This window comes from Trichoderma breve, chromosome 1 (assembly GCF_028502605.1).
Source record: "Trichoderma breve strain T069 chromosome 1, whole genome shotgun sequence".
NCBI classification, from domain to species: domain Eukaryota; kingdom Fungi; phylum Ascomycota; class Sordariomycetes; order Hypocreales; family Hypocreaceae; genus Trichoderma; species Trichoderma breve.
In genome coordinates this window covers 1811274-1837674 of record NC_079232.1, presented here as the reverse complement: position 1 = coordinate 1837674, position 26401 = coordinate 1811274, and the positions used below count along the sequence as shown (strand labels likewise).

The 26401-nt window shown below is 45.9% G+C and overlaps 8 protein-coding genes across 8 annotated transcripts; 5 read left to right on the top strand and 3 right to left on the bottom strand.

Annotated features, from left to right (window-relative positions):
- Positions 1-467: 467 nt before the first annotated feature.
- T069G_00588 (uncharacterized protein) lies at positions 468-1955 on the bottom strand (the record flags this gene model as incomplete). The annotated part of the gene is made up of 1 exon (XM_056167798.1): positions 468-1955. The coding sequence occupies one exon, from the start codon at positions 1953-1955 to the stop codon at positions 468-470; it is 1488 nt and encodes a 495-aa protein (XP_056033114.1).
- A 3374-nt stretch (positions 1956-5329) lies between these two features.
- On the top strand, positions 5330-7470 carry T069G_00587 (ferric reductase like transmembrane component domain-containing protein; the record flags this gene model as incomplete). Its single annotated transcript, XM_056167797.1, has 2 exons — positions 5330-5844; positions 5898-7470. The coding sequence occupies 2 exons, from the start codon at positions 5330-5332 to the stop codon at positions 7468-7470; spliced, it is 2088 nt and encodes a 695-aa protein (XP_056033113.1).
- A 1332-nt stretch (positions 7471-8802) lies between these two features.
- Positions 8803-9468, top strand: T069G_00586 (ctr copper transporter family domain-containing protein; the record flags this gene model as incomplete). The annotated part of the gene is made up of 2 exons (XM_056167796.1): positions 8803-9275; positions 9336-9468. 2 exons carry the CDS (start codon positions 8803-8805, stop codon positions 9466-9468), a joined length of 606 nt encoding a protein of 201 aa, XP_056033112.1.
- Positions 9469-11897: 2429 nt separating this feature from the next.
- Positions 11898-13097, top strand: T069G_00585 (uncharacterized protein; the record flags this gene model as incomplete). Its single annotated transcript, XM_056167795.1, has 3 exons — positions 11898-12228; positions 12295-12576; positions 12634-13097. The coding sequence occupies 3 exons, from the start codon at positions 11898-11900 to the stop codon at positions 13095-13097; spliced, it is 1077 nt and encodes a 358-aa protein (XP_056033111.1).
- A 577-nt stretch (positions 13098-13674) lies between these two features.
- T069G_00584 (uncharacterized protein) lies at positions 13675-15280 on the bottom strand (the record flags this gene model as incomplete). The annotated part of the gene is made up of 6 exons (XM_056167794.1): positions 13675-13769; positions 13844-14048; positions 14126-14288; positions 14364-14403; positions 14464-14914; positions 14981-15280. The coding sequence occupies 6 exons, from the start codon at positions 15278-15280 to the stop codon at positions 13675-13677; spliced, it is 1254 nt and encodes a 417-aa protein (XP_056033110.1).
- A 1279-nt stretch (positions 15281-16559) lies between these two features.
- On the top strand, positions 16560-19253 carry T069G_00583 (uncharacterized protein; the record flags this gene model as incomplete). Its single annotated transcript, XM_056167793.1, has 5 exons — positions 16560-16730; positions 16791-17748; positions 17808-18596; positions 18659-18687; positions 18744-19253. 5 exons carry the CDS (start codon positions 16560-16562, stop codon positions 19251-19253), a joined length of 2457 nt encoding a protein of 818 aa, XP_056033109.1.
- A 334-nt stretch (positions 19254-19587) lies between these two features.
- T069G_00582 (uncharacterized protein) lies at positions 19588-20927 on the bottom strand (the record flags this gene model as incomplete). Its single annotated transcript, XM_056167792.1, has 7 exons — positions 19588-19619; positions 19690-19827; positions 19896-19965; positions 20056-20363; positions 20434-20506; positions 20646-20690; positions 20745-20927. The coding sequence occupies 7 exons, from the start codon at positions 20925-20927 to the stop codon at positions 19588-19590; spliced, it is 849 nt and encodes a 282-aa protein (XP_056033108.1).
- Positions 20928-22955: 2028 nt separating this feature from the next.
- T069G_00581 (pectate lyase superfamily protein domain-containing protein) lies at positions 22956-25757 on the top strand (the record flags this gene model as incomplete). The annotated part of the gene is made up of 7 exons (XM_056167791.1): positions 22956-23041; positions 23107-23333; positions 23407-23885; positions 23951-24644; positions 24712-25288; positions 25349-25478; positions 25548-25757. The coding sequence occupies 7 exons, from the start codon at positions 22956-22958 to the stop codon at positions 25755-25757; spliced, it is 2403 nt and encodes an 800-aa protein (XP_056033107.1).
- Positions 25758-26401: the final 644 nt, after the last annotated feature.

Sequence of the window (26401 nt, the reverse complement as noted above, 5' to 3'; positions counted from 1 at the left end):
TGATATGTCGATTGTGAGATACAGGGCGGGTTTTGCGGTAATAACTTCCCACTAGCGGCAATATGCGGCAATATAAAACTGCCTGGATTCATCACTTATAAGGATATTCGGCTTTATCCGGCATTATTGACGTTTTGTCTCCTTTTTAAAAAGAAAAATAGAATCTTGATGTTTATAAGACGGGAATGAATTCAGAAACTAAGAACACGCATTGTTGTGACTACAACTAGGGCATGTCTACCGTTGTATGCTATGCTGGTTGCCTTCGAGGCAAAATCTCGCTATTATATAATACAGAATGCCCTTACATTTAGTCATTGTCATTCTAAGTGAGATAAAACGAGCCTTGGATTATGAATATACTACTTGAATGAGTGTTTAGCTCTTAGGAAAACATTATTTGACTACCAATAAAAAATCCGTAGAGCTTGCCTGTGCATTGAGCTCGGCATGTTGTCTCGTCAAAGTTATAAATGAGGCACGGTCAAAACCCAAGATGGGGAGTCGTACGCCGCTGCAGGTAATGCGCGTAGAGAAACAAAGGCTTCCAAAACAAGATATACCCGTGCAATAACATAAAGAGTCCCTCCAATGCAACATAAGACGTAGATGAGGATATGACTCCTTTTACGTTCAGCGCCTTCCAGTATGCCGTACCAAAACCACCACACTGAACCAGAGAGATGACCCAAGAGGTTGAAGAAAGACCACAGAAGTCCACTAAACACAATGTAGATGCCGGACATTCTCCAGAACCAAGACTCAACATTGGTGGGAAATTGTTCGTTCCAACCAGCCACGTGAACGGCGCCGTACACCGTACTGGAGCACCACAAAATAATGCCCATTAGATGGCCCTGCATATGACGGAGTAGGTCATCTCCCGGCCAATTTCGAGGACGTTCAACCACAAGTTCTTCTGATGGGCACCACCAACTCTTATTTGAACTCGCCTTGACATGTTCACTTGGCTTGTGACCTCTTGGGTGCTGACTAACTTTGTCCGGCATTTCGGGATACAATCGATGAGCCTCCCGGTATCTTAGTTCATCTTGATCACAAGGGGGAATATCGAGCCGTTCTCTAATGGCAGGGTATTGCTCAATGGCTTTGCATGCAAGCTTCCACCTCTCAATCCGCATTTCCGATGGAATTGTTTTGTGAACAGTTTTGTTGACAACTTCCTCGTGGTGGAATGTTTGTGCTGATAGTTCAAGTCCCTTGCGCATAGTGATACGACCATTTACTGGGAGCGCGTCGTCTGAGGGCTCTGATTCATCTGTAAGTTGGATATCCCCTTCGGAACCTTCTTGATCGCTTCTTGGGGCGATTTTCGTCCCGAGTGCTCGCGCGTCCAAGCTTTCTTGTGACCCTAGAAGACCAGGGGTATATAAGACTCCACTCATTTCAGTCTTGACACCAAAGTCACGTAAGACGTCCCTATGGACCTTGTGCTCTGCGCTGACTTGGCTAGACATGTACATGAAAGCACATATGGCTCGAGTCCATTCCCCTCTGAGTATTGTCGGCTCTTTGATCCATCTTGGCTTATACCACCAGAGAGCATAGTTGATCAGCGCACAGACGACATGGCCTATAGTATTTGTTTCGAGCGGTGTCAACGGAAGGCCAACTGCGACTCGCACGGCAGCCTGCACTACCATCCAGCTAACCTGGAAACAGCAGATGAGTTTCCCTGATCCGTCGGTCTTGCTTTTATCCTTTATATCCTCCAGAGAAATGTCAGGCAGCAAGCCACATTTAGCAAGCAGCTGGATTCCTCGAGGGGTTACATGAAGGCGCCGTTGAGGAATAAAACGTGGGCCGTGCATTTCGGGGGTATCCATATCAAATACGAATCCACCCATTCCCGCATAAAACCCATGGACCATCGTCCATTGTGAATTTCGACCGTTGTTGCTCTGCTGTCGGAAACGATTAGCAGCTGACATCATAATAGCACAAGGGTTCTACAACCTCTTGGATAAATTTTGTCAATGTTCGAGCGGAAATAAATTGGCGCCAAGCCGCCCAGATAACAAGCTCAGGTCCAAAAATTCCCAGAACGCTCCATTTCAGGTATCTGTACGCGTATTGAATATCGGTTTCGCCATGTGGTGGAAGGTCTAAGTGAATAGCCGACCAAACGCATAGACTGAGGGTGAGGAGGCATGAGAATAGTAGTGACAGCGTTCCGCGACCGTCTGGATCTGGCACATAACCAACAAACGTGTTGTTTATAAATTCAGGACGTTGTATTTCCATGGGAATTGCTGATGCGCTCAACGCAAGCTTGGAAAAAGGTAACAGAATTTAGGTAGGAGTTTTCTTCGTAGCGATTGAACGTACATTCTTGGGAACTGACAAAAACATCTCGTGTAGGCAAAATCCCAGGAGGGGAGTCGAGTTTGATGATTTGAAGCATCATGCAAAGGGGCCGATCCTTCAGAGGTGTTGGGTGACCTCTAACCAACCACATACAAGTACTGTGTGGCTGCGGGAGAAACGGCTGCTCCCTCGCTTAGTTTCAAGGTTATTTCAAGATGGGCTTCAGAAGGTACACACACGTGTTGATTGGAGCAATTTTTCGGGGGCTGAAGTTTGCTAGCTGCCATTGGATCCCTTAGCGCTTTGCTGACTTAACACTTGAGGGGATGAGCGGCTACTGAAGTTATCTGCTGATAGTTCACTCACGCCGACAATCCTTCATTTTCTCTTCTCAACCAGCTGCACCGCAGTCGCCAGACACTTTTCGCAAACAATGTCTCTCCGGCGAGTAACATTAGAATCCGTTTCTCAACTAAGCATGGAAACGAATCCCCTTATGAAACAGAACAAGGCAGACCATCTCCTGTTAAGAGTGCCGAAGTTGTTGTATTTCCACGAAATACCGAAATGGCAGCAAGATAACGAATTCCTTCTATCAGGCTATAGGTAAGCTAGTTTCATATCCCCTTTTAGCATGAATAGCTCTAACCACTACTATAGACCTACGTCTGGATCTACCTGGGTTTCCTACACCGGCATACTCTATCTACACAACCAAACGATCAACATTTACTCACATTTGGTCGGGTGCATCGTATTTTGTATTCTGCCATTCTACTTCTACTGGAATTACTATCAATATCAGCTGAACGCACAAATTGATGACATAGTGGTAATATCCATTTACTGTCTTGGAGTTGCCGTCTGCTTCGCATTCTCAGCGACGTTAGTAGAGCTCTTCAGGCCCTCCATTCATGTTTTTGCTAACCACTTTTCAAGATTTCACATCTTATGGAATCATAGCCAAGCTCTCACTTCATTCTGGAATAAATTAGATTATCTTGGTATCCTTGTTTTGATGTGGGGTGCCGGTATTCCGACGATTTACTACGGCTTCTTCTGCAACCAAAATCTACAGTGGTTTTATTGGATGACTGTAAGTTGGCCAACAATGTTTATTTACTATGTGGACTAAGCTTTCCTAGACAAGCGGCACTGCACTAGGTTGTGCAATAGTTACATTACACCCACGCTTCATCTCTCCGCAGTTCAGACATTGGCGTGCATGCTTTTATGGTGGATTTGGGCTAAGCTCTATTATATTCGTTGTTCATGGGCTTATTCTGCACGGATGGGAACTTCAAAGGGCACACATGTCTTTGAATTGGATGGGCTGGATGGCCACATCTAATCTTACGGGTGCAATCATCTATGCAGCCAGGGTAAGACTATCATTGGGCTACCGTTTGGGATTCATACTAACTTACGTAGGTCCCAGAGAGGTGGGTTCCACACAAATTTGACATCTTTGGTGCCAGCCACCAAATTCTCCATGTTGCAGTCATGATTGCTGCTGTTATACACTTCTGTGGCTTACTAAATGCCTTCTCGATTATTCGCTCTAAAGTCGACACGTGTGCCAACTAACAGCATTCAAATGTAGCAAATACGGGGGACAAAGCTAGTAAATGGCTATAATTAAACAAATATACATCATTTGTAAATTACAAAAAAGTTGGGAAGCATCACTTTATACCGGTGAGCATGTAGAGATTAAATCGGTGAGATGCTACAGCTTACATCTAAACCTCCCCCGTAGGTTACCGATTCATTGCCCGTCAGTGCAGGAGTCGGATTCACTGGCGCAGAACAAAGTTTGTCTGTATGTACCCGGAATGGAAAATAACTGCGCCCACAATACTCTTAACCATAACAGCACTGCAAGGGTTATCTGGGCAGTCTTTCTGTTTTTTTTTCTCTCTCTCCTCTTCTCTTCTTACTTTTGTCTTTTTAAACTAGTACTATAAGAATTGAGGAGCTCTTTGTTACTAGATTTAACGACATTCTTTTGCCATGTTAGTATGGCTACTAGCTGAGAGGGGTGGGGGAATGAGCAGAAATGCGCACATTTCAACATCAGCTCTTTTTAGTTCCACAGGAGCTTTTTAGCGACAGGCGGAAGACCACCTACCTGCACATTCACCCAATAACGTTTGGCTATTTGCAAAGCCAACAGGGGTACTGGATCGCATACTAGCAATAGCCTTGATGTCGAAGCCAACTAAGGCTTTCGCTTGTCAACCCACAGCACACGCGGAATTCAGTAGGCCAGTATTGGCAGAGATGGACCCGGAGAAGACTCTAAAAGACCCGCTTCGGCATTAAACCTCCGATAACTACCTATCCTATGTGGGCTACAGATATCCTCGTTTACGAGTACCACGTCTCTCGATCGAATGATCAGGTTTTGATATGACCCACTGCTTAACAGCCGTTAGACGGAGCAACTGTTGAACTGTGAACGGGGGAACGGGTATCTAGCCTAGTATCCAAGAGACATGGATATATACGGGGAGTACTATTCATATTGTGAGTGGCTATGAGGAGCTGTATGACAATTTGGAAGAGGTTTTCCTCCAGCTAACAAATGGTTCATCTGCCACAGAGCCCTGTTCAACGGTTGCCATCTACATAAAATGCCGATACAGTGGCAGAAGCTCTTATCAGCGAGAGGTATGAGTCAGGGACTTGAAAGAGGTGCGAATAAAGCTCTATCACCGTCCAAATAGTATGATGCTAATGGCGGCAGATCGTTGCTAGGTACGGCTATTGTGCTCAAATCTTCTCATGGACACAGTCTAGAACCCCTCTCCGTCACACACGAGCTACATGCATATCTCTTTTGTCTGTGAATGCTAGAAAAGCCTAGTCCGGATTAGACTGAGCACTTGTTATATACGATTCGCACCGCCACGTCTTACTCGGAGATTTTACGTTTGAGGATGTCCAGAATCTGTATTTGGAAATTGCCTGTGCCTGGCATCAACAACAGAGTTTCAACATGGGGCTGTTAACCTCAGTCCTGGTGGCGGCGAGTGCGTCCGTACCCGTCGCTGGGTTGCAGGGGTTTGGCGATCAATCGACTGGATATTTCCCCTATTGCGCCACGGCGTGTAACCGGGCTTTGGGATCCAACTACCTCTCCTGTTCCTTTGATGGCTACGTTCCTGGCGGCATGATGGATAGTGACTCGGCCTCAGCAACCCCCGCGTGCCGGGGCAGCAACATGCCATTCCTCTCCTCCTTGGCGTACTGTATCAGTACCCATTGCAACTACGACATGGGAATTATCGAGACTTGGTGGGCGGCCAAGAGCACCGGGTCTGGCGGTGCGTTTGAGCCGCCCAGATGGTCTTACCAAGAGGCTCTGATGAACGTCACCATCGCACCGACCCACACCATTACGGCCAAGGACAACCTTACGTCGACTATGCTTGCCAACGAGACCAACTATCGGAACCAATACGGCACGCTCTTCATGGTGGACCGCGAAGAGTTCTTACATGAGAAATATGGGTACGGACTTAAGTTCCTTTGTAGGATGATGTTTGCTTACAGATGTGTGACAGACTTGTTCTCCTCATGGTGGGATTCGGCACCCCCCTGCTTGCCACGTGGCTAGGATACCTGCCATTCGTGAGCCCTCTCATCTATAAGCTCAAGCCCTACATCATCTGGCCCAGTACCATCGGATCGTGTCGGATTCGGCAGCTCCCGTTCCTAGGCGGAACTGCTCTGACGAGAGGCCAAGCCCTGTATGTGTTCGTTATGGTTGTCCTCACCGTCGTATTTATGGCGGTGCATTATGAGTCGTACCAACCGAATCTATGGTACCCGGGCCTAAGCGTTGAGCTCATGGCATACGTTGTGTGGCGCACTGGCTGCTACTCTCTCGCCCTGCTACCCGTCGTTTTCCTTTTCTCTGCTAGGAACAACACACTGTTGTGGCTGACACACTGGTCACACGAGACGTACATTCTTCTCCATCGCTGGGTGGCCCGAATCTTTGCGCTGCTCGTCATCATCCACTCGATCTTGTCCATCGTCTACTATGTAAAAGACGGAAATTACGATGTCAACTTGGTCGAGGCATGGTGGATTTGGGGGTGCGTCGGGACTGTTGCTATTAGTGCCATGTTGATCACGGCAACTTCGTGGATGCGCCGTTTCTCATACGAGTTCTTCCTGATATCGCATATAGTGCTGGCCGTCTTTGTTCTTGCGGGCACGTGGTATCACCTCTTTTACCTCTACTTGAACATGTCGGGCTATGAGCAATGGCTGTACGTCGCTTTTGGTGTCTGGGGCCTTGACCGCCTCTTCCGCGTCTTTCGTATCCTGAAAAACGGTATAAAGCGCGCGCGTATTATCAACATCAGTGACGATATCGTCCGCATCGACATCGATAACATTCACTGGGGATTCCAACCAGGGAAAGTTGTATATGCATATTTCCCGACGCTGCAGCCTCTCCGTCCGTGGGAGAATCACCCCTTTTCTGTGCTCCCTACCGCCATGCTGGAACGATCCAACGCCGTCGCCCCGGCGCTTGACAAGGACTCCAGCTCTTCTCATGGCTCCGGCTGCCAAGATGACATTGAGAAGACAGTTGTTAGCCAGCAAAAACCTGTGAAGCAGGTCGCAAGTGCATCGGAGCACCAGCCTACAGCGGGCATCACGCTCTATATCCGCAAGTCGACGGGCTTTACTAAGGCACTAGCCGCCGGTACTAGCATTCTGACACTTCTCGACGGTCCTTATCCCGGCAACCCGATCGCTCCCATCTCTCAATGTGATCGCGTATTGCTTGTCTGCGGTGGAATTGGCATCACCGCGATCCTGCCTTGGGTCGACAGCCACCCGAATGTGAAGCTAGCATGGAGTGTTAAAGAATCCGCCTTGCCGCTCGTTGATTCAGTAAGAAAAGTCCTCGACAGAGTCGTCGAAAAGGACGTAAGGATTGGTCATCGCCTGGATATCGAAGATCTTCTTATGGAGGAGTCACAAGCTGGGTGGAAACGCATCGGAGTAGTGGTGTGTGGACCTGACGGAATGTGTGATGATACGAGAGCGTTGGTCACCGAAGTGGCGAAGCGTGGAGAGGCTCAGTTTGAGCTGGAAGTGCATGCTTATAGCTGGTAGAGGGTAAAGAGAGTTTTGTGATGATTGCAGATGATTAATCTCTCTGCGGATCAAGTTTGAAAAGTTGCAATATCATATTCTGCTGCGGTTGTCCAACCTTCCACCGTACAAAGTACCACTGTATATACATAAATCTCCAACTAATGATATTTTGTACTTACTAGTACTTCCTTCTACAAGATGCCCAGTGAGCTTGTACTTTCATCGCCTCATTGCAATAAACTCTTCTATAGCTAGCTAGTTCGAAGAGATGCAATATTGGTCTTTGCAATAGTTGCAATAGTTACCAAGAAATACTAGCATAAGCTTTCCTACCTTATCCGTGTTATATTTTGAACATCTTAGCACAAAATACTTGGAACCCTCTTCAACCTGCAACAAAATGGAATACGCTAAAGCTACATGGACTCAGGTTTCCAGCTGGAATAGAGACAGGGACATATATAAGCAAGTTACGTCGGGCCTGGATAGTATCAAAAAAAAAAAAAAAAAAAAAAAGATGCAAGAATGATCGAATTTGCATTGTAACGAGGCAACACTGTTCTAATAGTATATGCAGCCATATATAAAGTGAGCAATTTATTACTAAGTCAAGGTGGCCCAGCCTGAATGCTTGATTTGCTTGACGCGATGTTTGAGAACATTTGAGCATATTTTCCTGCAGCCTCGCTTCGACATTGGTAGTTTCACTTCAGCGCTAATGCGCGGTAGAGCAGCAGTGGCAAGCGGTTTGAAACCGCAAAATGAATATACACCTTCATTTAGACAATCAGAACACTGATTCATGACTTTACCGCAGTTAGTTTGTGCGTGTGGTGTATGTTTGTGTGCTGGTCGTATTTTTAGTCTCGGTTTCTTCTGCAGACCCCTCGGGTGGCCTCGTTTCATCTCTTGGCAGACGGAATTCCACAAGCCCTAGGAAGTTGCACAGCCTTGGGTCGAGTGTGTTTCTTGTTATGTCCATTAGCCCAGATCCCTCGATTATCAGCTGGAGTCAGGCAGATGCGCATTTTCTCTGACTGTAAGCAGGCTACTTTTGGTCAGGCTGCTTGTCAGGGCGCTGCTCCTTTAATAAGACTCCCCGTATGACCGCTCAGCTGAATATAATAATAGCCAAGTCTATCCCATCAACGAGACAACCTTTTGATTCGTAAAAAAGAAATTCAAAATAAAACACTCTTACATCTTTTCTTGACAACGACAAGACTACTGTGCATTGCCCAACCCCCCAGAAACGAGCATTTTGAAGGGATGAAGATGGAGTCGATGCATCACCATGCGACGGCCTCGTCTACGCCAAGCGCACCGTCTAATGAAACAGGGATGGCGGGAATGGGCATGTCTTCAGCCTTCTCCACAAATATCCGCGTTACTTTGTTCTTCACAGAATGGACAACTACCACAGCAGCAGCATACGTTGCCACCATAATATTCCTCTTTTGCCTGACCCTCTTCAACCGTTTCCTGGGAGCACTGAGGTTTCAAACAGAGCGGACCTGGTCTGGCCAAACTCGAAGCAGGAATCTACTATCCACGCCACCCATCGGCCGTAACCGTCGCGCGCTCTTCAAGGCCAAAGCAAGCCCGATACCTACATACATTCTGAGGCAAAGTAACCCCGAAGGGGACCCTTTGACGAGCGAAGAGAGCGGTGATGAGTGGTCTACCGGTCGAGATCAGTCCGACAAACGTATGTCAATCCGGAAAATATTTGGCAACTGGCAGCCAAGTGCGCCCTGGAGTCTCAAAAAAGATGGCATTAGGGCAATTATGGAGTTTACGAGAGCTCTAATTGGATATCTTCTGTAAGTCAAAGTTGCGTTCTTAGTAGTTTGAATCATCATCACTAATACAACTGGACAAAGAATGCTCGCAGTTATGACTTTTAATATTGGAATCTTTTTAGCCATTCTTATAGGAATTTTAGTTGGAGAGCTTATTTTTGGTCGGTATACGCAGGGTTCCGATGGATGGCAAGAAGGAGCTTGCCATATGTGATAAAACTATTCTTATAGATATTCCAAGTTAGCTATTGTCAAAAGACAAATTAATATCCAAGTTCGTTTCTGACCTGACTGTCATGTTTCAGTCAATTGGCAAGGACTATGACGAGCTAAGCTCCTATGGATTAGTACAAAAGCGGGTTCCCAAGGAATAAACTGTAGGTGTATGGTTATGTTAGCGGAGAGATCCAGATGTATTATCCAGCAGTTATTCATATAGTCACACAACTATGTAGAGAGTATCAAGTAGATTTAACCTCAAAGTTACATTCAAAATCTGCTAATTGAAGCATTTGACAACTGTGTCGAATGATATATATAACGCGGTTATTCCCTCTGGTTCACTTTGCGAAAATGAACATCTTCCCAAACGATAATCGTCCCTTGGTTTCCACGTCAGTGAACATCCGACATCAATTACTTTGTTGGTTGTGCTGTCCGTTATATTTCCGCGGTGCCGACCCTATAAGCCTGGAGTTGCGAACAGTTGTTTTTGCTAGGTTACTCATATCTTACAAGGTACCACCTCCTTGTTTATCTAATACTAAAATGAGATCTTTTGAACAATATTATCTATACACTCGGAAGTCCGTGCTCCAAGCATATGGCGTTGCAGTAGCCCTGCAGTAAAGAGTTACGATCTTAGATCGATGGAGCAGTGGGTAGGTCTGATGCGTATACAGGGGTAAGTAGCAGTGGCCACCTATCTCCACAGCCGGTGTCATATTTCTATCTAAAGCGCCACGCTTCTATCAGCCTAGAATTTCCTGATTGATTCGCTTAGCAGTAGTGTAAGAGTAGAAGACCAGGCCTAAAGTTTTGATGGACTGGTCTTTTCGACACCATATGCTACAATGTTGTGCCACACTTTTGGCCGAAAGGCTCACATACAACTGACCACTCTCTCATATCAAAAATATTCGTATATTCGCACAGTGAGGCTCCATCAGTGCAACTTAAAGCTGGAGATTCATTACCATTACATTCATGTATGAATAAATTTTTGTCACTTTGGATTAACCCCACAGTAGCCAAGCTTCTTGGCATTTCTTCACCCTTCAACCAGCAAAGCTCAGTTGTTTAGGGAACATTAGTTTCGGTTGTGTTTGTCCTCCGATTTGCGTAAATACGGCAACGATCTAGTTTTGACCGACTTTTCCCCTCCAATTGTTATTCATAAAGATGTGATTTGATTGCTTCATCTAATATGAGAATTAAACTACCGATAGATACAAAAAAGACGGCCCATATCGTATCTCATAGATCTCGTACGATGCTAAACAAAAGGTGGTATTTTATCGTACAAGTTTGGTATCCAAAGCTCATGAGTGAAGCGCTAATATCAGAATCTCGTACAAGTATATGATGAGAAGATGCAAAAATAAATGGGTTTCCTCTCTTTAAACTGTTCACGGCTATACCGGCAGCTTCGGCCATAAGGCAAAAAAGCCGCAGCCGCTGGATCAAATAAGTTCGGACCTTTTTTTCACTCCGTTCCCGTTGTAGCGATGGGCAAGCTAGGATTATATTATCATCGTATTGGCAATGATATCAGTGAGAATTAAGTCATACAAGCATACCCTAGCTATCAGAAAGTGGACCTGTGTATTCAACATTGGTTGGCTCTTTGGATATTCAAGGCCCAGGTATCCTGTTGGGATTAGGAAAAGAGTTGTCATTCCTCAATGAGTTGACAAGGGCTCAATTAACAGGTGCGTAGTAAAAGTGTGAGGAGATTCCCTTTTCTTTAAGAGCATGAAATTATCGTATGAGTCCGGATTCGTACGGCGGCAGTCCCAATCCAGAAATGGTGTGTTGCGTGTTCATGCAGAGAGCCAATTGCTGAAGTCTAACAGCGCTCGATATACTATCGCGTTGGCAATTGGTCCAAGTGGTGTGACAAGGGCGTATCCAGAACTCGGTCTGAGCGTCAGCATCCAAACTAGTACCGCGTTTTTTACCCTTATTAGAAAACGAAAACCTAAGCTTATGTCTGACCGAACCACAAAAGGAGTCCTCTTGCCTTTTTCAGGCTGGTAATACAGGTCTAACCGACGGAAACGCTAAACTCTAAGAGATTTAATTTAAATAAACTACATCGTTTTGGTTCGTACGGTTTATCGAGAATCTCCATTGTCTTGTGGCAACCAACAGTTGAGAGCCTAACCCATGTATCTTTCAATTTGAGCTTCCTTATTGAGAAGATGAGATTTTAAACTAGTTACAGGGACATATAATCCAAAAATGTTCTGTCTACCACGTAACACTTTCCGCATTCGAAAGTACGAGCCAAGAAACAGTCTGATGGCGTGTAGTATATATTATGAGCATATCCTTTCCCTTCTGAGCTGATTTGACATTATGAGCCATCGAGTCATACATGCCTATTTTGTCTAATTAAGCGTGATTGGCATAGATTCCACAATGGCAACCTATTCAAAGACGAATTTCCTCCAGTTGCTGGGCCTATTCAGTTCTGGCGTCCTCGGACAGGCCTTGAATAAGCCTGTTTTGTTCACTGATGGATTATCCCCTCATGTTGACAGTGTGTTTTTCCAACACTTGACACCAACTCAGAGTACATGGGACCAATGGGGCTGGGGATGGATTCCACAGGCTTGCTTGTCCGTTGTCCAAGGGACTCAATTCAGCCCCTATGACATTGAAGTCTATAATGTTCACTACACCGATTGCGCTAGTGCAGTCGTGATGTGCCGACACAATCAGGCTCAGATGTCGATCATTAACATGATTGGTAAGACAGCCCCGTCTAATTCTGTAGCGTTGAAATCGCTTTCTCTAATCTATTTGTGTCATTCAGATGCTTTCGGTCGCGTACCAATTCATGATCGCCAGTGGACGCAGCACATTCTTGCCCTCCCAGCGAGTTCCTGCAGTGCTGGTACGGGTGGTGCGGTGACTACGTTCTACGGTCCCTGTTATATTCCCTCCGTCTTTGTCCATGAGTTGACCCACACGTTGGATGCGTATGTCAACGATCAAACTGGGTCAACCGGTTCTGTTCATGTGTACAGCACAACATCTTCGTACCTAAACTCCGTCAACCAGGATTCCTGCGTCCCCGACGGTTACGCAAACACCTGTAATTCTTCCAATATTCCTGTTCTCTCTCCGTTTTGCGGATACTAACAATTCCCAGCTCCCCAAGAAGACTACGCCCAAACATCTGTGCTTGCTCTCTACGAAAAGGTCAACCCCGGAGGCCTCGATCCTATCGGAAACTGGCGTTGCTTGGTCAACGCCAAGAATAACCTCGACAGCATCATTGGTCAAGAATTGACTCCCGGTGGCAGCTGCACTCACCGTTGGGCTGATTCAGCCATTGTTTGCATGGGCCCTGCAGCAGGCTGCGCCTCATCCAAGAGAGGCTTTTCTACCAGAAGGGGCGCGCGGGTCGCAGGCCCGAAGCCAGAACCCGCTAACAAGAAGGGCGACCCATTGGTTAGTAACCTCACGCCTGACCTGGCCAGTGCTGTTAATGCGAAGATTGATGACTTTTCGCATTTGGTGAGCAACCACACTGCTGGCATCGAGGCGACGATCAGGATCAATGCCTGGAACAAGGCAGCAGGCAAGAAGACGGTGCCTGTTCCAAACGCTTAAACCCGGTGCTTGTACTGGCATTAATACAAATCCTTGGGCTGAATCCTTTAAAGATAGCAAAGTTAGTTACTATATATATAATTACTACCATAATAACTAATCACTCTAACAAAAGCATAACTGCTCCTATATTACATCCTAAAGAATTTGTGACCGTGACCAAGGACTAGACTACAGCATGGGCGTCTTAAGTATAAAATATCGATTTTTGAGTAATATAAAGTTTAGACTGCGACAGCAGGTTCTGAATCAGACATTAAAGCTTTGCCAACCCCATATCTTGATTATAAACGGGGACGGCTTTCAACCACATATTGTTGCATCTGCCGATTACATCTAGATTGCAAGTCTCACGCCAAACTACAGTGAAGCCATCGATGAGCCTCTTACCGAGACGAATCTAGGATATTACGCTGAAAGGTCACTTTATTCCGATTCTGCAGGCACAAAAACACATTGACGGAGAGGTTTCGGGATATTATGCTAATTCAGAGTACCAATATTTTTATTATGAGCAAAACCCAAAAGCACACAGACTGAATAAGGGACCTTCATGGATAAAATGTGTCCACCGTTTTTAATTGATTGCACTGTCCAGTTGTTTTACGTACTCCTGGATGCTGACTTGTTCTGGGTCATCCGTCATAAAAGCATGTTCAATATAATCACTAGCTATGTAAACTGTTAGCCACATATCCTATTTCAAATATCAAGGTACGTATGTAGTATGAAGGGGGTGGATATACCGTAAACCTTTAAATTGTTCCAAGCAACAACGATGGCTTCTAACTGCCGCTTCTCCAGTAGCATGGGCGGAATAGACTGTTTATCATCATCAAACAAATCGTAGAGGGTCTGAAGGTCGGTATTCATCTTGGCCCAAGCACCCTGAAGCGCTTCGAGAGTGGCAATAGCAGGCTTCATAACGTTGACAAGGCCTGTTAACTGAGTCTGTAGACGAAAACTTCCAGATTAGTCCATTTCATCAATATCTGTAAAATTTAGCTACTAGTTTGTTACACACTTACCCCCATAGATGATATATCTCCTTGCAAACGGTAAGCCGTTTGTAACTTTTCCTTGTTTGCATCTAACAGTGCCTGAATTCCTTTCATGGCCGCCCTCAGTCGGTCGATGTCAGCCTCGGCCATCCATGAAACCGCCTCTGAAACAATAATCCCAACAAACGACCTATTGCACGGCAAACATTTATTCCTATATTAGCCAGATTCAGATTCACATAATGCAGGCTAATGATGTTCTTACACTGAAATGTAGAGGAGAGACTTTGCCATCTTTTGGAAATCTGCGAATGCGTGTTAACTTACTACGAGTATGTTTCTCGTCAATTGAAGAAAAAACTCACCTTTGTCAATGTGCGTTCGTAGATCCTCAATTTTTTTCAACTCTTTGTTGATTTCGCTTGTTAAATGCTCAACATCGTTGCCCTCTTTTTCCAGAAGTGCTTGTAGGGTTTTCCCATCGTCCCCAAGTGTACTCTCATAGCCCTTGCAGTTATCGTGGAACGTACTCAGGGCAGCCAGGGCCTCTTTGATATGATCCTGTATATCCTGTATCTTTTTCTGCTCCTCTTCAATCGTTCCTTTGATAGCATTGGCTAGATTGTCAAGCGCTTTCTGGTCGGGATCAGGCTTCTTTCTTTCGTTATTGTACTGTCCAACCCATTCTAACATGCCTTGGTAATACGAGCTACTCGATGTTCCGCCAGCCATGGTAGCGTATGTTTTGATCTGTCCTGAGAGATCAACAAGTTTGTCCCAAGTCGCTTCTTTAAACTCTGTACAATCCTTAGATATCTTTATAAGAAAAACTTTGTGTTAGTAAACTCATTTTGCTCTTAAGGGAAGCTGTAATTAAAATACCTCAGTATAAGTTTTGAGTAGATTATCTATCTCATCCCAGACTTGATCGGTTATTTCCTCCGTGGTGTTAAGTCCCAAAGTTTTGACATAGGCGTCACGGCTAGTTGGGAGCAATTTGCCCGTCCAAAGAAATCTACTGAATGCGACCATCTTGTCATGATTCAGAATGAACGTCTTGCCATCATCATCAAGAGCATGGACCTTGGTGGTCAATTGCTGCGCATTATTGTCGACGAACATGCCTTTAGGGAACCAGACTTGTGGGTCGTCAATCGGCTTTGATGGATCGAAGTCAGCCATGATTAATGGTAGAAGAAGTTGATGTGTTTATTATATGGTTAAGGAAAATCCCAAATGAAGAGTCTATCTTTTGCTAATGGTGCGAAGAATGATTGAGAGGCAGAAAATGTAGAGATAAGACGTCCTAGGCTTTATATACTTGGAAATCCTCTTCAGTTGTTGTATGCTTTCGGTAATTTAATGTCATCGATTTTATAGAGTTATACTTAGGGATATTTTGTGAGACTATTCAACGTTGCGCACTTTGACATTCCCCTCTCTGTTTCATCTTGTTTGTCAGTCAGTTGTCATTATTACGGAATAAGATCACACATGTATGCTTCAGTCGTCTCCATACAGAACTGCGTGTAGCAAATAGTAGGACATACGTCACACAAGTAACGACAAACAAGTTCTCGTGAGACTGCGCTCAGCTACAGGCATTCTTGCTGATTGAACCATACTTCCATCATCTCCTTTCTACCAACACGGAGTTCTGCAAGGTTGAAGCTAGCGATTGTTATAATCGTCCTACACCAATCCGGCTGGCTCTAACACGTACAACTTCTTCCGTAAAGTTTCCGAAAAATAAAAATAGACCCATTCAAGAATAAAGACAAACTGAGCAGTGTGGAAGCTTTCAAAACATCATGGATGTCTTTTTCATGATTGTATGTCTTTGAGCCGGCTTTGGCATTGCTCCGGACAATGTCTAATAAATTCACAATTCAACCAGTAAATTAGTTAATCGTGTAAAATATACAATAAGACGAGATATTTCTTGTAATTCATCCATCTCTATCTTTGCATTGGTTGACGTTTATACCGATCAGCGGTGTGGGTAAATACACACTATGCCTATTTTCTCGAAGATAGTGCAATACCAAGTTCCCTTCTCTTACACTGGAAGGAAAGTATGAACCAATTGTCTGTTTAATTCTCTATGTCTACCCAGGTGCTAATATGCAAGGTACTTACTTGTGTAAATGTCCTCAAAGCTCGGGTGTCACGCAACTCGTGTTGCTGTAAGAATGTCTTTCCGGGCAATTGCAGGAACCATGGTGCCTTGTCGTTTATCTTGGAGTATGATCCGAGGACATGACGTTTGACTAGACGTCATCCACAGGAGTAGCAGCATATATGCAATCTTCTTCGCATACATCCCTCGAATGAGACAAGTGGCATGATATATGTGCTACAAGGCTCATCATCAGAGGCCGAAATCGCTATCACTCGGAATGCTAGGAAATGCTGTGGATTCTCAGACATTTTACATATATCAAGGCAAATCGGTTCCAATATGCTGAATGCAGCCCGTGCTTTACCTTCACCTTCGTCCAGCTGCATTATTAACAACATGACAAATACTGCGCTTCAGCCGAACAACCCTGCCGACTGGCAGAAGTATGCCACCTCGGATGCCATGACCGCAATTCCTCTACGAGATGGGGACAATGTGAACGATCGTTCGGTGAGAAAATGCTCACACTAAGGAGATTCGTTTGAGGTCTAGAGGCTAATGTGCTAGCAGAAACTGGCAATCCACCGGGGCGTCTTCCTGGACGCATCAGCTGTCCTTGATCCTGGAATGCATAATCTGAACGTCTATACCGATGTTCTTGCTTTCATGACCGAGGATATCACCATCAGTCCTGCCAAATACGGCACCGTAAATATTGCAGCCAGGGTTTTGACCGCGGCCAAGCCGGTTACTTTACGTGTCCCTTCAGGCGATGCTGCTACCAGTGCTATCTCTATTTATGCTCGTGTGGTGAATCAGCCTATATCAGTCTGTATGGGTGATTCCAACCCGGTAGCGCTGGATCTTGGCGCAGATACCGACAATGTCGGGGCAGCTGTAGCCTTCGACAACGGCGAGGTGGTCGTTGAATATCTCAAGAATTATCCTTACGATAACCATCCTGAGCTGCAGGTCAGTCTTGAGACTGAGTTACGGATTGCGCTGGTTCAGTTTTGGATCAATAGCTCAATCGCCATCTCCATCTGCTCTTACGTAGCAGTCATCACAGCAGGTCAGAAATCCCACACAATGCTCAACGCACAAGCCGTGGCCCTGGGCCAGCAACTCGCCGGCCGAATTATGGCGGGCCAAAATATGACCTATGCCCCTGTGTTGGTTTTAGACACATACAAGAACACCATGAAGCTGGCACTGACAGCTGCTTCTGCGTTCGAGACTCAGTACGATCGTTTTCAGGATAAAGCAACGTCTCTGAAAGAGCAAATTGAGGCGTGGAAGACAATGCTAGCCAAAGCTACTGATAGCCAAACAATGCAAGGCAAACTGCGTGATTCGGCATATCAAAAGTACCAGGACGCTGCTAAAGCAGCAGACAGCTGCGACCAACAGTTCAGGGTTGACAATGATGTTGTACAGGATGCCGGGGTGCATTTTCAGAATGGCATAAAGAAATGGAAGTTTGAGCAGAAGCTCAAAGCAATAAAAGAAATAATCACGGCTGTCATTAGTAAGTATCTTGTCGTGATTCAGGTCTACCTAGACGAGGCTAATTTAACATCTACTCAGCATTTGCTGTTGGCATTGGCGAAATGTGTGTTGGTAATCCGGCTGGAGCTAGTGGAGCAGAGAAAGCCGTTGAGGTTGCTGTGGAAGCGGAAAAAATCGCCAATCAAGTCGCTGCGAAAGTAACTTCAGGGACATTCAAGAAGCTGAAAGAGGTTGTCAAGGCACTGGGCAAATTATATCCATCGGTGTCTAAAATGGTCACGGCAATCAAAGCTGTTGAATCCAATCCTGGTGTCGATGTTCCCTCCATCGCTGAAATCTCGGGTACGACAAAGGGGGATGCAGATTCTAGTGCTATTGCCACCATGGCAGCGTGGGACATTTGGATCCTTGAGTCAGATGATCAGATGTCGTTCGCAGTTACGGCTGGAATTGAAGGCGCAACTGCATACCAGCTTGCTCTGCGGAAGCACGCAATCAATGGGAAGCAGCTGGTCCAAATCCAGGCTGAAGCTGTTAAAGCTGGGTATGAGTATGTTCAGGCTCAAATGGAACTCATTCGTTGCACAAAGCAGGTGAAAGATCTCCAGAGCTTGATTGACAGCTATACGGGACAAGAGGACGTTTACCTCAAAGCCGAAGCTCAATTCTATGATCGTCTATTAGCTCTCAAAACGGGTGTTGTGATTGAGCTACAGAATATGGTTTGGGCATACCGATACTGGGCTCTTTCAGAGAGCAAAATTGCTCTTGAAGCCACGAAATCTATTAAAGATTATGACAGCGATGTTTACCAGATCGCCCGCGATATGGAGACAATAGATGAGCAATATCCCAGCGATTTCCAGGGTAAGCTACTAATCCTGCTTTCTATCTTTTAAAAGGGTTATTAGCTAACCGCTACACAAAAGCCTTTACGTACTATGACGAAAGTGACAAGGTATGTGCCCATTCATAATGCCGTAATGAAAGTATAATAGCTGACAACACTGGCAGCTCCCATTTAACTTTGGAGAACTGCTGGTCAAGGGGCTTACCGGCGAAACATACACTGGTAGCTTTACTCTCGCCCCCAACAAAGCTTTAGCTGGGGTTTTCTTCGGAGGATCTCACTACCGACTGAGCGGCTTAGATCCAACTCTCAAAGGAGCTCTTCCAAAGAAGAAAGCCAGTAAAGATGGCATGGTGATTGTTCACTTGCAAATTACCACATCTGGAATATATGAAGATATACAAGATGGTCAGGTATTTCGCTTTGCAAGCCTTCCCCAGTCTCGCCAGTGTTCCTACGAGCTTAACGAAAACGGAGAAAGAGGAAAGACGTGGGATAATCCCATATTTGAAACCAAATATCACGCCGAACCCACTCCGTTTACGCAATGGAAGATAAAGCTTCTGAATCCTGAAGAGGTTGATTTGAGTGGATTATCAGGAGTTGATTTGAAATGGGAAGGACAGGTTCGATTTGCGCCGAGTCAGGTTTTAGGAGAGAGATTGAAGGAGTAACACAACATGGCTAACATGTTACATGTATCTTTCAAAAGAGATTGAGTAAATCGTGAGATGCCATTAATAGTTTCTGCGCGTTGTGGTGCCGGCACGAGATTAAACTCTGTGGCAACAAATCATGATATTGAGTATGAAAGCCAAGATCCGTGAAGCTTACAATACATACAGTATTGACTAAAGCACAAGTAGCCTCAGCTTGAAATTGTTCTTCTTCCTTATAGGATTTCATAAGGCCTACTCCAAAATGTATATGAGCAACAGATAGTCCAGAGTAGGCGCCGCTACGATACGGGCAAATTTGTTGTGCTGGCGCCGCCGTAAAGCTTGACTTTTACTCCATGTAATTGTCTAGGAAATACTGGACTAGACAGCAGAGAGTAAGGTTAGCATTTGACATTCAGCAGTTTCCTGATCAATGATGGCTTCCTCGTACCTTCAGTCGCCAAATCGCTCCACATCTCCAACAGCTTATTCTTCTGTAGATCCAAGAGAGGCCCTGGTCCAGGTTGTGTATGTTCCGCCACGTAGGTAGACAATGCAGTGAGATCATTCCAGATATCCACAGTGGCTCCTACAGCAATATCCTATTAATATCACTCGCTTTCCCACTCAAAGTGTTAATCGGAGAGAATGCCGTACCGACAGCGTGTTGCAAGTTATCCATTGAGCCGCCCGAGTCGTCTTGCATATTTTGCTTGTCTATTATGCCCTGTTCGGTTTATTGGTCAGCAAAGGCGTGAGACTGTAAGCACGAAAAGATAATATGCCGCCCTAAAGGTTGACTACGCTGAGAGCTCACCTGGAGAATCCCCAACGCATTACAGTCGTTGTCAAAGTCCTCGGAGTCACGCTCGCCCTCATGGCATGCGCGAAGTCGCTCGATGGTACTTTGACTCGACAAATCAACGCCAATCTTTTTGACCAGGATTTGCGCCTCAGTAACATTTCCAATAGCGTCTCTCAGGCTGTGGGTTACGTTGGTGGCTATATCTGATAATGAGGTGAGTTTATCTATGCGTTCTTTTATTTTCGCCTGAACTTCCTCGCGGAGGCTGTCGTTATCTGATTCATGGCCGTAGAGCCTCTCGAGAGCATCAAATATCTTGTCTAGATGAACATGAGACATGTATCGGGATTAGATTATTTTCAGGAGGATTGGAAGATGGAGCTTTTTTACCATAGTCCATTTGGGCTGCAGTTGCGAGTTTCAGAATGAGTTTGCATACGTCTCCCACGGAACGATATCCTTTCTAACCCAGAGGTTAAGATTCCGTGTTCCTCAACATCTGCAGCGAAGTGTCTTTTGCCTACCTCCAGAACCATGGATTGGTTGGTAATCTACTACGTTATTATTTGAAAAGACGACGACAACCGACGATGGGTGCGTACCTTGTAAAAGTCCTCCATGATGGGGATAAGTAAATCAGAGTATAGCTGTTAGCTTTAGCTTCAAGCCTTACTAACAGAATAGTACAGTTTGAGCAATACCTCTTGCATTCCCTTGTCTGTAAACCCAGCTACATAGCGAATTCTTTGGTCATCGTATGGCAATCTTAGCGTCGCCTGCGTCGCCTGTTGGAGCTTTGAGAAGTTTGGCCCATCGCAGACAAAGTTTGAGTTGTTGTTCACCAACAAGCCTCTCGGGCTTAGGAATGACTCATCAAAGGACATTGTTGGGAGATATAGTTCTTTAGGTCTTTTCCTTGTCTTCAACGGTTAGGCAATACGCTCCACGCTGATGAGCGAAAAGCGCAGTGTAGCGTTCTATATAGCTGTGTTCTTGCCTACAAGAGAGCACAAATGTGATAAGATCATGGCGGTAGGATTGGTGTAAGACGATTTATGCAAACATATACTGGTTGACGTGTGATACCCAATCTGTTTCAACTTTCGGTAGTTTGGTTACACCCGATATTACGCGGCGTTTTGTTGGAGAATTTGTGGCGATGAGATATTCTGTCTCACTTCACTAGCCATCATGATGTTTGACTCCCAAGCTTTACTGCTGATATCTTACAAAATATCGTTGTCATAACTAAAATCCTTGATGACAGAAGGCAACTGCCGGAATAATATTACATGCGAAGTCGGCAGAAAAGGGAAAAGCCAACTGCTGGAGCGGTTCGTCTCTTTTTTTACAAGACACCATAGCTTCATAGAGTGTAAAAAGAATGTCTCTTTCCAACAAGCGACTGACAGCTCAATCGGCGTTTCGTGATTGGTCCATGACCAACACGTGACTTGCCCGGTTAGCTCAATCGGTAGAGCGTGAGACTCTTAAGAGTTACACATTCTGAATGCAATCTCAAGGTTGCGGGTTCGACCCCCGCATTGGGCTTTTCCTATATAACAACGCGATTGAGATTCAGTCGCTTTCTTTTTTTGCTTTTCTACTTTTCTGTCAGGTTAATAAGTAAGGCTCATGAAAGCTCATGTAACTTCACCGTTTTGTAGTCGGAGGGGGTGGTTTGTGATAGGTAACATTGGATCCTTGCCTGCATATTTGCTTGCTACACAGCTGCCTATTTCAACCAAGTGGACAAACAAAGTTCTCCATACCCCAGCACCACTTCTCTGACGACATTCTGAGTGTCCTCTCTTGTTTATTAATAGATTCGGCTCAAACCATTCGTCTACTGAAGAGACGGAAGAGGCGGAAGAATAACTAGGCGTAAAATGTTGCTTCAATGATGATAGGGGATCATCTAGTATCATTCTTGCAACATCACCAAATAATGACTAGTTTTTGAGATGGTCGTCTATATACCCCCATATGATCATCACTCGTTGGTCGCATCGCATCATGGACAGTTGCTGTTAGGTAACAACGGCAGGGGTCGATGGCCTCAAATGTTCCTTGTATAACAGAACTCTTTTCATCTGGCTGGCTGAAGCTGTCGTTCAAACTCAGTTCCAAACAAAAGCGCATGACAATGGGAGCTTTCTCCAGTCCATCTAATCGGGCAAGACAAAGTTTCCCGATTTGACCTGTGGGGGTCATTCTAAGCACGGATGGTCCTCAAACATAGTCTTCTTGTCGGCAGCTAGAGGCGCTTCTTTGCGGTGAGCTTCATATGTTGATAATAGCGTTGAAAGTTGCCCATTACCATCACTCAGCCTATAGGATTCTGAATCCAGCTGTGTGTACATGTAATCGACCAACGGAGTTGTACGTAACAGCTGATCGGCCTCCAACGTTGACATGATGACATTTCATATCCTTTTCAATGCCTAAACTGCGCCGTTCTAGCTGTTCGCCCCACCGCTTTAGTTCGTAGATGTAAATTTACACGAATCACAACAAGATCGTCCCTTGCTGCCTTTCGCGATGATTCGATCCTCAATGTTGCTCCAGGCCATTCGGGCCGGCTCTCAGTACCGCCGGTACCCCAGATTATATATCTTCCACCAACCATAGCTGTTGAACCTGCATTTGAGCATTTTCGGAGGGCTTCCCGATTCGCTGTCCAGAAGTTGGGGAAAGCCAAAGCTTCGGAAAAGCGTCAGGATGGTCGCAGCTGTTGTAACATGACGGATAATTTTGCGGATCTTGCCCCGGACTTTGGATCAAGGTTATCTTGTTTACCATGTCATTTAAATTCCCAGGCCTCTCCGCATGCTCAATTCAGTGGGTTCAGGATTGCCTCAAGTTGTTCAGAGTATCTGAATTGATCCTTCTGCTACGAGACCATTGCCACCATGGTTCGAGCAACTCAATTGCTGACATGGCTCGCGGGAGTCGCGTCCGCAGTGAATGCGGCTGCCATTGAGATTGCTCCAGAGTCGTAGGTTCCTGTCTTCTCGCCTCTATACACACAATTGGTTCAATTGATGCTTACAAAATCGCCAGACTTGTTGATCGCGGCCTCTCTTTGTCTTTGGATGCTAGCCTCACTTTCGGCCAGTGCCATCCCGTCATTCGCCACCAAGACTTTTGGATGGAAACTATCAAGCACACGGGCATCTCTCCATTTCTGAACGATTCCTCGTATGCCGTCTACCGCAACGTGAAAGACTTTGGTGCGAAGGGCGACGGGAAAACAGATGATACCGCTGCGATTCAAGCGGCTATTGACGGTACGATTCCCATTTCCATTCGTTTTAGCCAGCATCTTTGAAGATATGCTGTTCTAACGCTTAATGCTATCAGCCGGAGGACGTTGCCTATGGGGTTGCGGTCCAGGAGATCCTCCTGCAAAGACACTCAAACCTGCGCTCATCTACTTCCCCTCCGGTACTTACAAGATCTCACAAACCCTCAACAGCTACATCTTCACCCAGCTTGTTGGCAACCCATTGGATAGGCCTGTCCTCAAGGCCGACAAGAATTTCTCTGGTCGATACCTGTTGGATACTTTCCCTTCTCCTACCACTTCGCCATTCCCCACTACCATCAACCTCTACTACCAAGTTCGAAACTTCGTTTTCGATACTACAAGTGTAGATGTCAAGTCGTCCGTGGCTTGTGTCAACTGGCCGTCTGCCCAGGCCGTGACTCTGAGCTTCAACCACATGAAGATGGCCGAGAACAGTCTGCACCAGGGTGTCGTTTTCAACGGAACCACTGGTGGCGGCGGCGGCTCCGCTACTTTCATGGGCGACCTGGAGTTTACCGGAGGCAACATCGGAGTGAGTTCTTCTATGCTATGATTTGAATCCAAATGAGCAACGGCTAATCTAGGTGATGCATATAGATCCGACTGAACAACCAGCAGTACGCTATGCGCGCCCTGACTTTTAACAATGTCAAAACCGGAATCCAGATTGATCACATCTTTACACTGTCTCTTCAGGGTGTCAAGTTTAACAATGTCAACACCGGCGTCAACTTTACTGCCCCACCAAACAACTCTGTAGGATCTGTCATTCTGATCGATTCAGAAGCCACTTCCACCGACAAGGTTGTTGTATCGCAACACACAAAGAATGCCGATGGCTCCCTTATCATTGAGAACCTCAAGATCAACCGTGTCGGCCACGTCGTCGCTGATACTCAAGGAGCCTCTCTTCTTTCCGGATCAACTCGATCCACCACAGTGAAATCCTATATTCAGGGAACAGTTTACAAGGATCAAACTACCGGCAAATACCTCGAGAGCAGCGGCTCTCTGTCAAGGCCCCAAGCCTTGGTCGACTCCAGTGGTGCCTACTGGACCAAGTCGCGGCCTCAGTATGAGCAGTACAGCTCCGGCTGCTTTTCGAGCGTCCGAGACTTTGGTGCTACCGGTGATGGCAAGACTGATGCTACCAAAGCTATCAATGCTGCTCTCAAGGCCAATGCTAACCGAAGAATCACTTATTTCCCTGCCGGAAACTACCGAGTTAGTGGCACTATTCACGTTCCTGTTGGATCCAGAATTGTCGGCGAGGTGTGGTCTACTATTAGTGGTGAGTGATCAATCCCAGTATGGCCATATCTGAAAGTTTCTTGCTAAGCAGTCAATCGTTTATATAGCATATGGAAAGACATTTGAGGATGAGAAGAACCCTCAAGTTGTCTTCAAGATGGGCGATACCGGCTCTCGTGGCATCATCGAGGTGAGCGACATCGCCTTCGATGTGGCCGATGTCCTCCCCGGTGCCATTCTCGTGGAAAACAACGCTTCTGGATTTAAGCCTGGCGACGTTGGTCTGTGGGATGCGCACTTCCGCGCTGGTGGAACAATCGGCTCTGAGGTCGAGACCAAGTGCCGCTCTTATCCTCAGTCGCCCATCGAACAGTGCAAAGCTGCTTTCTTGTTCATGCATCTGAAGTCCAACAGCCAGACTTACTTGGAAAGCGTCTGGGGCTGGTCCGTCAACCGTGATCTGGACGGATTGAGCGGTGCCACGAACGGAACCAGTCAGTCTGTTGCCGTGGGTCGAGGCCTTCTTGTTGAATCCAAGCGCGGAACATGGCTTGTCGGCACTGCATTTGAGCACTTTGTGCTGTACCAGTACCAGTTTGTTGGTGCTGAAAACGTGCAAGCTTTGATGGCACAAACGGAGACTGTGTATTGGCAGCCTGCACCTGTGGCTCCTCAACCTTGGACGTGAGTTTTCCCATAATTGTTTATTTCTGCACGTGCCTTTGACGTTGACTTGTTTCCTAGGCCTGATGCCAGATACTCTGACCCCGATTACTCCAACTGCGATGGAAGCTCGCTGCAGTGCTTCATGGGTTGGTCTCTTCGTGTCGTCGGTGGCAGCGATTTGACCTTTTACGGCCTGGGCTTCTGGCAGGTAAGACTACATCACTGCTCATCTGCATCCTCGTGCCTCCGTTTCGATCTCAATGCTAACAACACCTAGTTCTTCAATGGTCTTAATGGCGTTTCAGGCCCATATGCTCAAGACAACATTGTCTCTATCGAGGGACAGCCTAAGAGATTGAAGATCTTCAACCTTGGCACACACTTGGTGAAGAACATGGTCACCGTAAATGGCAATACCGCTGCTCTCAGTGCCGACAACAAGGGCGGATGGGGTGGCCTCATTGCTGCTTACCTTCCCTTTGCGTAATACCTAGTATAGATGCCATCACTACATGTAGATGAAATATATTAATGACCATCTTTCCAAAGACTACATGTAATTTGTCCAATGCTTACAGCACAAAAAATGTCGATAGTGGTGCTCTGCATGACGCCATGATTACTTATAGGTACGAATCCAAGTTGCGCTGGCTGACGCCAATTCTCACGAGGATTATATCGTGTGGTCCGAGACGGTTACGCTTCTCCCAGTGACGATGGCTGTGAATATCTCGCCGCTCGTGGGTGACATGCGTCGTCGGAGATGCGGCACAAACAACAGCCACTGAGGTCAGAGTCAAGGTCGCAAAGGGACGAGATAGCCATGATGTCTGGGCTAATGAGACGCAGATACAGGTTGGATTTGACTGTCAATAAGACTGTTTGTCCAGAATAATTTCCATATCCTTCTTGCTTCTCACGAACTATTTAAACCAATAAATACCGTATTGACATGAGCGGTGATGGCCTCCATTACATCAACACCTTATAGATAACTGTAAGCGGAAGCATGCGAGATGGAACTTTACTCAGACATGACTAAAAGTTCAACAACTAAAGTGCCTCTTTGAGTAGTCTTCATATATCTAACTTGATTTGAAGCCTACATGAGCTTTTCTCTCTAAGGCATTA